Genomic DNA, 13,107 nt, shown 5'->3' with positions numbered 1-13,107 from the left:
GATGCCATGGATAAACCTGTGGGAGACCAAGAAGCTTAAAAGTCATATATTTTACAAAGCATTATGTAATGTAGGACACATTTTTGTGGTTTCTGAGACTATGTTCAATAATAATATTTTTGCATTTCTATAGCTTTTTTGAGAACTTCAAACCACATTTCACACATCAGTAAGTTCAGGTTTGCAATATCTGTGTAAGTCACAATTATCTACGTCATGCAAATGAGCCAACTGAAACAAAAAAAATCAAGATACGGCATGGAATTGTATTCCTAAAGAAACTGATACAAATGTCCTCATGGATCTTTATGGAATAAGCTTTTGCCAACTTTATGTGATGTATGCAATTGAAACATTTCTATCTCAGAGACTTTCAAAATAGTTTATTAATGAATTTTAATATTGCATATTTTGCTTTCACAAAGGGTACACAAGTGTTAATTTTAACTGCTCTGCAAAGAGCCTGTTATCATGCACCACATTACTGCTGTAGTGCTTTATTTTAGTACATGAATATTGATCATCCTTCTATAGTTCTAGGTAAAAACATGTAGCAGAGTCCTTAATCAAATTTCTTTTTCTTTAGAATGTGCTGTGGAGGTTTAAATTCTCTCAGCTTAAAGGCTCATCAGATGATGGGAAAACAAGAGTAAAGCTGCTTTTTCAAAATACAGACACCAAACAAATTGAGACTAAGGTAAGCAACATCCTCTTTTTCAATTTAGCTAAAGATGACATAAAATTACTGTCAAAGCATCAGAAATCCCATTTACTGGGACATAGATATGGTGAACACATCACAGATTATCTTTTTTTGCCAATTCTTTAGAAACTCCACAATAAACGGAAGCAATGTAATACCCATAGATTTATTGCACTATTTCTACAAGCCAGTTATTACGTTGTGTTATGATAGTATTTTACTTTTTCAGAAAGATAGTTTATCTGAAGTTTTTCTGTCAACCTATAGTAGATATAATGTCTAAAAATTGTGTTTATAAAAGATAATGTAAAAATAAAATTTGATCCCCAGCTTGCTGCTGAATAAAAAAGACATTTTTTCAGTTATGTGGTTTTAAAAAGAAGGAGAACTTCGGCATGATATGACCTAGAAAAGGAAGATGAGACTGTGGTTCAACTGGCTTTTGGTTGACAAAAGCCAGTGAAACAAGAGAAAATATCTGAAGACCTGTGAACGTTTCCAAATACTCTTACCTGAGTTGTACAGGTTAAAGTCACTTATAAATTAATATTTTTCTATACTGACCATACGCAAAAGATATATGTTACCTATCCTTATAATGTTTAAAATAATTGTAAGGAAGAAGTCCATAACCTTCCTTATTTGTCACAAAGTTACAGTACATGCAATATATCTTTCTTTATACATCTGTATTAGTAAATTATTCAGGATTTCATCAGCAAGTTTGACCTGAGTTGCCTCTTGGCTCTACTGTGAAAGATATTATAAGATCTGTTACAAAAGGTACAATACATAATAATTTATCCAGTAGCAGGTCATTTCCACTTCATGTCTCACAGTAGACCTTGGAGACAAAAAAAGGACTACTGTCTTCATTTTGTATGTGATCATCTGTTGCTGAGAGCTTACATAACTTGTTTCAGGTCAGACAGGAAGATTGTACTCATGCATAAACTACTTTGTGTATCTCTGTGCATTAAATCTTTAGATAGCCCTTGTGTGGGATTAGCCAAGGGCTGCAATTCCATTGCTTGTGATGGCATTTTATTACTTTAATACTGTATAGTTCCTCTTTTTGTTGTAGCAAACAATCTAGTTTTTAAAATTTTATTTTCTTTTTATTTTTGTGCAAGTTAGCTTGTTTGTAATTGGTTTTATCCAACTTTACTCTTTGATAGAAAAATTGTAAGTGTTAATATTTTTATGAAAATTTAGTTATCTGTAAAATTGTTATAAGTGAATCTTTATTATAATTTTGCTGTAAATTTTGTTCAAGAGACAGATTTGCTAAAACACTAAAATTATTCTTTTACATAGCTCTAATGAAAACCTCTTGTAGTTGGCAAAATTCACCTTCAAAGTATCAGATGGAAGTCGATATGGGATTAGTTCATACAGAATTCTCGATATCTGTGTACCCAAAAGTACATATGTGTTGCAAGATCCCAGAAAAAGTTCATTAAAGGCCAGAGGAAAGGCTGATACAGAGTAGCTGAGGATTTATCAGAATTTCAGTGATTACACCTTTTACAACTGCCTCTACAAAGTGCAATGTAGCCACTAGGATTTCACATTTAATGGGACTGGGACACAGCTGTGTAGCATCTCCACTTCAGATAACTGATATATATCATAAACTGTATGCCCACCACGTAATTGGAATGAGTTCTTAGACTTGAGAGTTACAGGCTGGCTGGAAAATGCCCAGCACTAATACTCATAATCCAGTAGTTGCCTCTGCTTATTGCACTGAAAGAGATTTCATAGGGCCAGATGGTACTATATGGTGAAATGCAGCCAGTAACAAGAAATAAAAATGTTATCAAATAATAGAAGTTACATTTTTCTTGGGTAAATGAGCCACTATGCACAAAAGAAGCTTGATACAGATGACTTACTTTCCCTTGGTGGAAAACAGAGAGTCAAGGTTGCAAAAGAATTTTCCAAACTATATTTAATTCTACATTATTATGAATTCTTGGGAGTAAAAAAAAAAAATCACACTTGGGAATTCTATTTTTGTGTCTTGTTTAGTAGCTAGATGTGATGTTTCTTCTCTTATTTTGGCTTCTAAATCTTAAGCCAAGTACTTCTTCCTGTGCACTTTAGTTTTAGGTGAACGGTACATTCCTCCATTTAAAAAGTGTTCTGTTGAAAGAAGATAATAAGGAAAAGATTCCTGTCAGTTTTTTCTCTTTCAGGTTCTTCATATTCCCTACAATTTCTTATAGTTTCCCACTTCAGTACTTCCCTGAACTTACCCTGCCTTTAGTATTGAGAAATTACGAGTAATCTTAGTAATAGTAGATATTCTTTACCCAAAATGTCAAGGTTTCTCATAAAAAAGAAAAAAACTAAGATCAACACATCCATGTTTGTACTGATGCTTTATTTCCCTTCGCTGAACTGTAGCTATATATCTGAAAAATAAGACTTTTTTAAGTCTTTAAGTCTTAAGAGTTTTTCAAGCCTATTTGAATTGAGCATTTCCCTTTTCTTTTCATCTTTCTTAGTCTTAAATATCTGTTGAAGAAAGATAAGAAACCACTGTGGTCAATAGAGTGTTATGAGCCATACTGAAGTCTCAGCTAGATGTTGCTTGTTCTCATAAATTTCTTGTCTATTATGAGAAGATAACTTAAGAACCCTGCATATTCTTTTCATCCATGATATGGCAACCAAGCCCTGCTATATTTGCTGAGATATAGAATCAAATTTAGAATTCTGGTTTCCATTTTGACTTTGACGTTGTCTGCAGCTAAAACATCTTTATTTGGGCTTTTAATCTGAAAAAAAAACCCAACCCAAACCACACCAAACTAACAAACAAAGAAACAAACAAACAATAACATCAAAAACCCTCAACAACTAAAAAAATCAGTCTGATTGGAAAATATATCTTGAACAATACAGTGGTAACAGTTCTATTCTGGTCAACAGATAACATGCACTGAGACTTACCAGTGTCCCTAAAGTCGTGAAATGCACAGGGCACAACACTATCTGTCAGCATCTCCATTATTTGCCTTTCATGTGATACAGGCTCATGTCTTGTTCAAACAGCGATTCAACAGCTCTCAGAAGTTCTCAGTAAAATTGCATGCATGGTAATAATGCAGCAGGCCTGTCAAGCTCTTTATGACATGTAATAAATCCAACTCTCCTAGTGGGTGGATGAAATAAGAACATATATTTTTCTTCCTTGGCTGTGCACATGCAGTGAAGGAGGTCAGTGCATTGTGCTCATTTTTTGTATTTTCAGCACCAGCAGGAAATTTTGCAGTCTTGTCCTCCCACTGCTTTAATCCAATCTTTTGTATTCTTCTCCCAGTGTCTTCCTTCCAGTGCCCTTGTTGTACTTAATCTACTTATTATGGTACATACAGTAAACTGAAAGATTTTTGGTTATTGAAATATTAGACATGCACAGATTCTCCTTAAAAACTGACAATCTCAATTAAAGAAAAAAGCAGCAAACTCAGATAAGGAAAGCAAACATAAGGGTGCTGTTAGATGGTAAAGCACAAATAAAATGATCGGTTACTCATCTGCCTGACTGAATACAGAGACTTTAAAAAAAATGAACTGTCAGAGCAATGTATTTGTTTGAAAGAAGTGTCATTGGTGTTATTTTCTAGGAAGAATTCATATTGCATTTCAAAGCTAAAGAGGCTGCATTTCCATCTATAAAACTATATTCAAGATAGCAAGAGACATATTGTGTCCCAGTCTTCAGACTATGCAACAGCTACATTTTCCCAAGTCAGAAAGCCAACCTTATCTTTTACTAAATCCATATTTTCAAATTAACCCCTCTTCCCCCTTCCCTGTTGTAATCAACATGTAAGCAAATCCTTACCCCAGCTTATCCTTAGGTATGTGTGACTATTCCTCATTATCTACACCTGACTAGCAGGCTGCAGGATTGCAAAGGCAGCCAGAACAGGCATTGAACATCCTTCAGACACAAAGCTCCACAGCCTTACCCCATTAGTGGACTTCTTGATCAAATACTACTGTTATAAGCTGCATTTCTAGAAGCTTCTGGTGCATGAGGCCTCAGATGAGCCCCACCTTTCTGATGCCACCATGGGTGGCCACATCTAACCAGGGTCTGTAAGATAACATCTCCAGAGCTCTGCTCTTGTTTTATGATCCCAGAGGATTGCTCATTCCTGCACAAACCTATCATAAAATAGTGAAGATGTGAGAGGCAAGAGGTGTGGAAGAGCTGCTAAACTGCATGAGGAGTGCTTATATGCCACACATTTTGCTTTTCAGCTCTGTAATAACTTTCAAAATTGGCACCACTCTTGAAAATAATCCAAAAATAGGGAACTTGCAGTATTAACTGCAGTAAATAGTGTTGTTGTCACATAAAACATAGATTTAGTGTTACTGCTGGTCTTCCACCTCTAAGTAGATTGTATCTTCCAGAAACAAGAGCATATTAGTATTCAAATGGTTATTCACAAGAGATTAGACAACTTCTCTCAGATACAGAGGAGAGGCTACTGCAGTTTGATCCATGCTCTGAACTGTGATGGAAACAGAGAGGTCTCTGCAGTTGGAACATTGAGAAAAACTGACTCACAGTGATGAGATGTTCCTGTCTTTGCCCTTTTACTAAACCCAAAGCTCTCCAAATAATGTTAGAACAGTCTGAAATCCTGTCCACAGTCTGTGTTATGTTCCCTCTGCTTATCTCTATAAACGTTTATCGATTGGAAGCGCATAAAGCTGGAGAAGAGAAATAGGAACTCTGGGAAGGGCTCCATTCTCTCAGTCTGTTTGGCTGTGTTTTGTCAGGGTGTTAAATGTCAGAACCTAAGGTGAAATTGTTGGGTGATTTCAGTTGATTTTGGAGCAAATCTAAGATTCATGGGAATGGTCATGTTTTTTAATTCCTTGGTTTTGAAGACGGAATTTCAGTAGATGTAAAACATTTGATTGAGCCAAAACTTATGTATTGAAGCCTATATTTCATACTTCATATTTCATTAATAATCATAATTGTGTATATAACTTTAGTTTTCTTAAACTTAGATAAGGAGATTTAAATAGTGCCATTATGGGGTTTTTTCCTGGAAGTATTTATATTAATTTATATTAATATTTAAAGTCAACATCTGCTGTCAATAAAATGTATTTTAAGATACCTCCTCCCATATTTGCTCCTCAAATGTCAGTTAAAATGGAAAAAACAGGAGCTTTTTGCCCCCAGAATTTAGGACAAAGATGTCACGGGCTCAAATACGCTCACACTTTCCTCTGCTCCACTATGGCTTCTCCATCAGTTTCAATCCCTTCAGGGGTGTTACCTGCTCTGCCATGGAGTACACTCTACTTCACATGCCTTGTTACTTTTTTGGGGAATTTTCTGCCCTTTGTTACCTATGTTTACCCTGATGCAGCCCCGTCTCACTGTAGGGCTGAGCCATGCCTATTGGTTGGACCTGGCTAGAACCTGCTGTATCTGGCACAGGGCAGCCCTGGTCTCTCCTTGAAGAGGTTGTGCATGCAGGTCCTTCCACTCCCAAAAATTTCCCAGTTGTGCCCCAAACAGGGTCACAAAATCATGTCCCACAAATACAAGTGAGCAATTCATTAGTAGGACCACTTGTGCCAAGTAAATACTCGGCCGTGGATAGCAAAATGGTGTGATGGTGAGCTTACTGGGACAGTAAGTTTGAATTCCAAATATTCTGTTTGGGCCAATTTTGTTTAGAACATACTGTAAAATTCTGTTACAGAAAAAGCAGAAGTCCAGTGCTTTGCTTTTTGCTTAAAAACAAGCATAGAGAGTGTGCCTCAACAAACTAGTTAGCCAACAGATTGTTGAAAATAGTCTTCTGCTCAAACCAAAAATTGTCTCAAGGGTTCCCACAATATATTTACCAACTACAGACTTCACACATAGTGGTATCACTTAAATTGAATGTGTTTTTTTCATTATATTTGTCTTTTATGTTATATTTGCATGTCATTGTGTCAGACTATCCTCTATTACTGTATGAGTTCATAGGGAAAAGAAAGTTAATTTGTGCACAGAAGATGAAATATGTTGTAAAAAGTCAAGTGAATCTGAGAACTGTTTAGGCATAATTCTGCCTTTCTTTGTGAATCAGGGCATCTTAATTTCATACCCGCCATGTTTGTTTCTATCATTAGGGTGTGGTGTGACTTCACCTTTTCTTTCACCCTGCCTCTGGCTTCTCATCTCTCCTTCAGAGGCTGACAAAAGATGTGATCCCCTCACCCTACCCTTCTTGATACCTCATGATTCTCAAACAGCCTTAACTTGTCAAATACTTTAATAATGTTCAACATGGCCGAGGGCCGAGTCCAGGCAGTGCTGCAGGCTGAGGGCAGAGTGGCTGGAAAGGTGCCTGGTGGGGAAGGACATGGGAAAAGGGTCCCTGGTGGGAAAGGGGGTGCTGGTTGACAGCAGCTGCACATGAACCATTGTGCCCAGGTGGCCAAGAAGGCCAATGACATCCTGGCCTGGATCAGCAATAGCATGGCCAGCTGGAGCAGGGCAGGGATTGTCCCCTGTACTCAGCACTGGTGAGGTCACACCTGGAGTCCTGTGTCCAGTTCTGGGCCCTTCAGTTTAAGAAAGGCAATGGAGTTGGTGAAGGATTGGATGGGCATGACATTTGAGGAGTGGATGAAGGAGCTGGGGATTTTTTAGCTTGGAGAAAAGGAGTCTCAGGAAAGGTCTTACCACTCTCTATAACTGCCTGAAACAAGTTACAAGGGATAGGATGAAAGGAAATGGGGTCAGCTTGTGCCAGGGGAAGTTTAGACTGGATATTAGGAAAAAAATTCTTCACCAAAAAGGTTGTCAAGCATTGGAACAGGCTATGTAGGGAAGTGGTTGAAGTCACCATCCCAGGAAATATGTCAAGTGTAGAAGTGGTATTTAGTGGCATGGTTTACTGGTAGACTTGGTAGTCCTGGGTTAATTGTTGGACTCAGTGATCTTCAAAATGTTTTCCAACCTGAATTATTCTATGCTGCAATATTCAAATATTCTTTCAAGTTGACTGATTTCATTGTACAAGCTGAGTACAATGTAAGCAATAAAGTATCACAGAGTGAAAACTAAATTGACACACAGCACTGTCAGTGAACAAGGTATGGATATACAGATTTTATTCTTAACAATTTTAATTTTACAGTTTCCTATAAAAATTCAATTTTCATGTTAAGGCCATTATTGTTTTCTAACTAGTCTACTCTTTTATTCATATAAAATGTTTATAAACATGAATTGATTTCATTTTTTTTCTCTTTTTTCTCTTACTTCTTTCAGGAACTTGAATTTCAGGATCTGACGGCAGTTTTACACTGTATTCACTCCTTTATAGCAGCAAAAGTGGCATCTGTGGATCCAGTATTCATAGACAGTCAGAGTATTGCAAGAAAATATATGTACAGTAACTGATACTAGATTATATGTTGTGACTATGGAAAATAAATTATTTTCTTAACAAAAGTAGTTATTTCATTCACGATATTGCAACTTGGTGATTTTATAAAAAGGCTCTAGTTGTGTATCTGTAATGTTAAGAGTTTTCACAATCTGATAAATATTTTGAATCTATGAGTTAAAAATATGAGTTGAATCTATGAGTTAAAAATACTAAGTCAAAGCTTGTATCTTCACCATTGACCTAAAATTCCAAGTGAATATTTGTAGAGTAATTTTGATTTCTGCTCTCATGATGACACATTCTACCCCTTATTACATAGTAATGTGGAGTAACATTTGAAAAATGTATGTCCAAAATTTGGCCTCTAAGTCTGTTTTGAAAAGTGTTGGGCATACAGACAATTACTACAGTCTTCACTGTAGAAAAGAGGAAATTATTGAAGACAACCGCTGTAGGAATCGAACTTTCATCTTCCTTCTATATCCTTGGAAAATTGTAGGTCTGTGATTGGGCTCTTTCAAGGCCTGAGAGTTTAGCTCTTGCAAAACACTGAATACTCTATTTTAGATCTAGGAACATAGCTAAGCACACACTTGGCTCTAAGAATACTCAGCAGCCCCAGTCTATTTGCAAGGTAATGTTAAGAGTGTATTTGTGTATCAGCTGTGAAGAGCTTTAGACTCAGCTCAGCAGCCAGACTATAGACACTCAGTTTTAAGAAACTTGCCATAGGGTTTTCTTATCTTTCAATAAAGCTTTTATGACCCATTCATTTATTCATTAATAGATTGACTTGACACCTATCCTTTGATGTAATGCTCTGTATGCTTGGGAACAGCTTTTATTTGGAGAAACATGCTTCCAAGATAAGATGAACATAACAAAACATAAATATTTTACTGGGACATCTGCCTTTTTTTTTCCTATAGCTTTAACCTTGACTCTTATTTCAGAAAAGTGGATTTTGTCCTTGCTGAGGAAAAAATATTGTGTTACTTTTGATATATGCCTAACTTTCCTTCTGAAATCATAATCTTAAATGAACAGATAATACATCCTGCAATTGAAAAAATTATTAAAAAAGAAGACGTTTAATCTTAGGGCAAATTCCCTGTAAGTGATACCAGATGTTGCAGGTTATTCTGATAGGAGTTTCTGTTTTTCTCACTTGTACTTTTGAGGCAGCATCAAGAAAATAAAACAATCAAAATCGAACAAGTAGAGTGTCTTAAGTAGAAGCCATGGATAAGGAGTGAATTCATCAAAGTCCTCCCTAAATTTTAGGAGTGTTAGAAGGTGCCCTGATAAAGTTACAACCTAAAGTTACTGTAGCCTAACGAAAAGAGGTTGGTGCCTTTAAAACCTCTTTTTAAAGAGTTTTTTTAAAAAAAGTGAGGAGTGTTTTTACATGAAGTCAGTGCTTAAGTTTAGTCAGCTAAATTCTCTCCTTCAGTTCTTGATCTGTCTTTTCAAACTGCAGTGGGGACTTGCTTCAAACAGATGCTTCTCTGTCCACCTAAAGCTTGGGTACAAATAAAGTGCCTGATGCAGATGATTTAATTCTGCCAGGAGGACCACGTGTTTCTAAGTGTTATCCATAGAGAAATTAATTTGAATGGTGCAGACTCTGTTTGTAATTCCAATGTTGTTTAGAGTTCTAGTGTTGTTTGCATTGAGGCATGCTAACTCCTGGTAAAGCAGTATTTAGCAAATGTGATAAATATTTTAATTATTTTAAAACAAATTTTTATAGCCATTATTGTATCTTTAACATACATAATCTCAATTTTATAATAATTTGATTTCAAGAAAATAATTTCAAAAGTTTACTTTTTTCAACATGCATTTATTGAAAATGTTTCATTTAATTCTCAGCTTTCTTTTTTATTTTCAGCTCATTGTATTTACTGCGGTTTTAACAGGCACAAATTACAGCATTTACATTATAATATCTTTATTACAACCAATTCTCAATTCAGTTTATTAGCATGAATAATTAGAAGCATCACATTTTCTGTAGGATAAAGAATTATGGAATTAATTCAGTTTTGTTTTTCTAATATTTTCTCATAGACCAAGTTCAATATTAAGTTCAATGTTAGTTATAGTAGAAAACTGTACCAGCTAGTTCTGAACTGGTACTACAGTCAGGCATATAGACTTAATGTTTTAAGAATCATGTAATCATAAACTATCATATCTCCCCAATTACTGTAATAAAACCTTAAAATAAATTAGGCCTAATTTATTAAATAATCTTTCATTTCCACCAAAAAATGTTCTGCAATTCAAAAAGAGCATTATTGATTTTTTTTTCAACACCACTGGATACTGCACTTTTCCGTTAGCACTTTCAAATTTCTTATATGAAGTTGCTGATGCTGATTTTAATTAATTTTGTTATTATTTAATGTAATTTCTAAATTCTTTCAGTCTTTTGATGAGCTACTGTTTTTGCAACACAGTAGTTTTCTTCTGCATGTTCAAATCAATCTCAAGGAATATTAGAGAAAAAATTCTTATAAATTTACCATCTGAAATTTAGGATTGTATTTTAGAAATAATTCCCCAAAAATATTTTTAATGAGGAACTTGAAGATCAAGCTCAAGATTAGCTCACTTGCTTTTTTCCTTTCTTTCACATTCTACAACACTCTCGAGGCAGGGACTAAAGGCCAGTTTTTTGAGACAGTTGCCAGAGGCTGGGAAAAGCTAATGGGTTGCTAGATTTTTAGCTATTATATAGGCTGTGTAGAACTTCCATAGCACCTTGTATTTCTTAGTCATACACCTCATATTTGAAAATGTTGCATTCCAAATTTGTTCCGTTGCATAAGTTTCTTTGTCAAAGCATATAAATTCATCATTGCCTGCAGAATGCGGATCATATATCATGCATATATTTTTCTCTGTCAATGTTTTGAGTACCTGCACCACATTTCAGCTGACAAAACACCTCAAAATAGGAAAATACTGGGATTCACAATTATATCTGCTGATAGAAACCTTCCACAGTCACCCCTCAGGAATTGTGGGCTGAGGCATAGGACATCTGCTTTAGGCATTTCAAATGTCAAATATTTAATTTCTAATGAGATCATAAAACAAATTTTTATATTCTTTGTTACATTATTGTGATATATTAAGCTTTAGTCTTACAATCTCATTATGTATTTGAGCATAGTTTTCCTTTATATTTTTCTAGGGTGACAAAGGTGTAGCAGAATTGAATATGGAGTAGGAAAAGACAACCATTTATGGAAGCAGCATCATAAACAGCAGACTGGGGAAGGAAGCATACAAACATAGTGTTACAAAATTGGGCCCCATCACAAAATCAAGATACAACTTTTGATTGGAAATGAGTAAAAACAGGAGAGTCTCTGTATGTCCAAATTATCTTTATGCCTTTATTTAAACTCAAGACTATGTTAAAAGGCTAAAAATTATCCCATCTACAAAAGTGATTTTGAGCAAATGGGTAGAAGTGTTGATTTAAATTAGAACAAGGCTCATCAGTGACTTATAAATTAAGGAGTGGTACAGCCTGGACTTAGGCACTGGACTTGAATCATACTGATGATTTGTTAATATAATTTCTGGAATTTTTTTCTCTAACATGATTAAAATCTGTTGAAAAAAATCCTATTTACAATCAAGCTAAAGTCAGCTCAGCTCTGTTCTCAGTGCATGGCATGGTTGTGCTACCTTGTTGAAAACACCAGAGCATTTAATAGAGGGAACATGGCCAGGGTGTGCCAGATGGCCTCAGGGATAATAAACAAGATCTGACAATTTAATTATAAATTTAGATGTTACCAGAGTATTTCACTGACTTAATCTGAGCTGTAATAATTTGTTTTATTTTTGCCTGTAATCATAACGTCTGAGAGGCTGAGGCTGTGCTGATCCAAAGCTCAAGTTATGGAAATCTGACTGAATTTTTCTAAGGTTAGGATCTTAGAAAAACTATTTCAAAATTATTCTTAACCTTGAGCCAGTAGGCCTGAAGCTTAAAAAATAATTTTCTGTGGGAGGAAGACTAAGCTATGCCAAATTTTGAAACCATCGATCTAAAATTCTGTATTATATCTGAAATACATTAATTCATAAGTAACTTCTGACAAAGGCATGCTTTTTCCACAAAACCTTTAATGTGTAATCTGATTTTTGCAGTGGCCTAAGCAGAATTTAAAATTGCCTGAATTTAGTTTTAAGTACATGTCTATAAATGCCTCTATCAAAATGCTGTCAGTATTTTGTAACACTTTCCTGCCCACCTGAGTATCTCCTCTGTCGCAGCGCTCAAAGTGAGGTGTGTCTAATGGCAATGCAATTTTTCTGCTTTTTGTTTACTTCTGTTGTTGATTTTCTTTTAATATAGTTTACCTGTGTCGTCCAGTAAGCTTTTTCAGAGCAGAGAGAGTGAAAGTTAGGAAGGAAGCACTTTTCTCCATCCTCTCTTGAGAGGCAAAGTGGTGATTTCTGTCCCTCTTTCCTGTGCATGAGAAATGGGAGAAAGCACTGAAAAAAATGGAAGTAGGAGAGGAATGGACAGACAGACAGACTGTGAAATCCTAAAAAACTTCTTCACTTAGGTATAAAAAACACCTCTTGAAACTCATTTGACTTCATCAGGAAATTTATCTTTCAGTGTAGTTCTCTTTCTTTGAATTGCTATTATTGAGCTATGGATGCGGAAGAGTTAAAGGCTGCAAAGAAAAAATGTAAAATATATTATGCAATTGTATTTTTTTAAACAATGCTTCAAAATGTTTAGGTACATTTGTGTTGACGCATGCAGACAAGCAATTATCTTATGTGAACTAAAGGCCTTGTAGTAAATTTACTAAGTGCAAAACAGATTTGTGCAGCATGCAAAATGAAATCAAAATATGTATTTTAATATGGTTCAACCACAAAAAAAAATTCTTAAGTAAAATATTTTTATGAAATTTGAAGTCA

At 35.2% G+C, this 13,107-nt stretch overlaps 1 protein-coding gene across 1 annotated transcript in view; it reads left to right on the top strand.

Moving 5' to 3' along the window:
- SNTG2 (syntrophin gamma 2) overlaps positions 1-8,153 on the top strand; it is a 119,036-nt gene extending 110,883 nt beyond the window's left edge. Inside the window, exons 15-16 of the mRNA XM_058802349.1 lie at positions 587-697; positions 8,022-8,153. Coding sequence (XP_058658332.1) covers positions 587-697; positions 8,022-8,153 — 243 coding nt within the window. The remainder of the gene's footprint in view (positions 1-586; positions 698-8,021) is intronic.
- Positions 8,154-13,107: the final 4,954 nt, after the last annotated feature.

The sequence above is a fragment of the Ammospiza caudacuta genome, chromosome 3, assembly GCF_027887145.1.
Source record: "Ammospiza caudacuta isolate bAmmCau1 chromosome 3, bAmmCau1.pri, whole genome shotgun sequence".
Lineage (NCBI taxonomy): Eukaryota > Metazoa > Chordata > Aves > Passeriformes > Passerellidae > Ammospiza > Ammospiza caudacuta.
The sequence above is the reverse complement of the archived record's forward strand: the minus strand, read 5'-3'. Positions and strand labels throughout refer to the sequence as shown.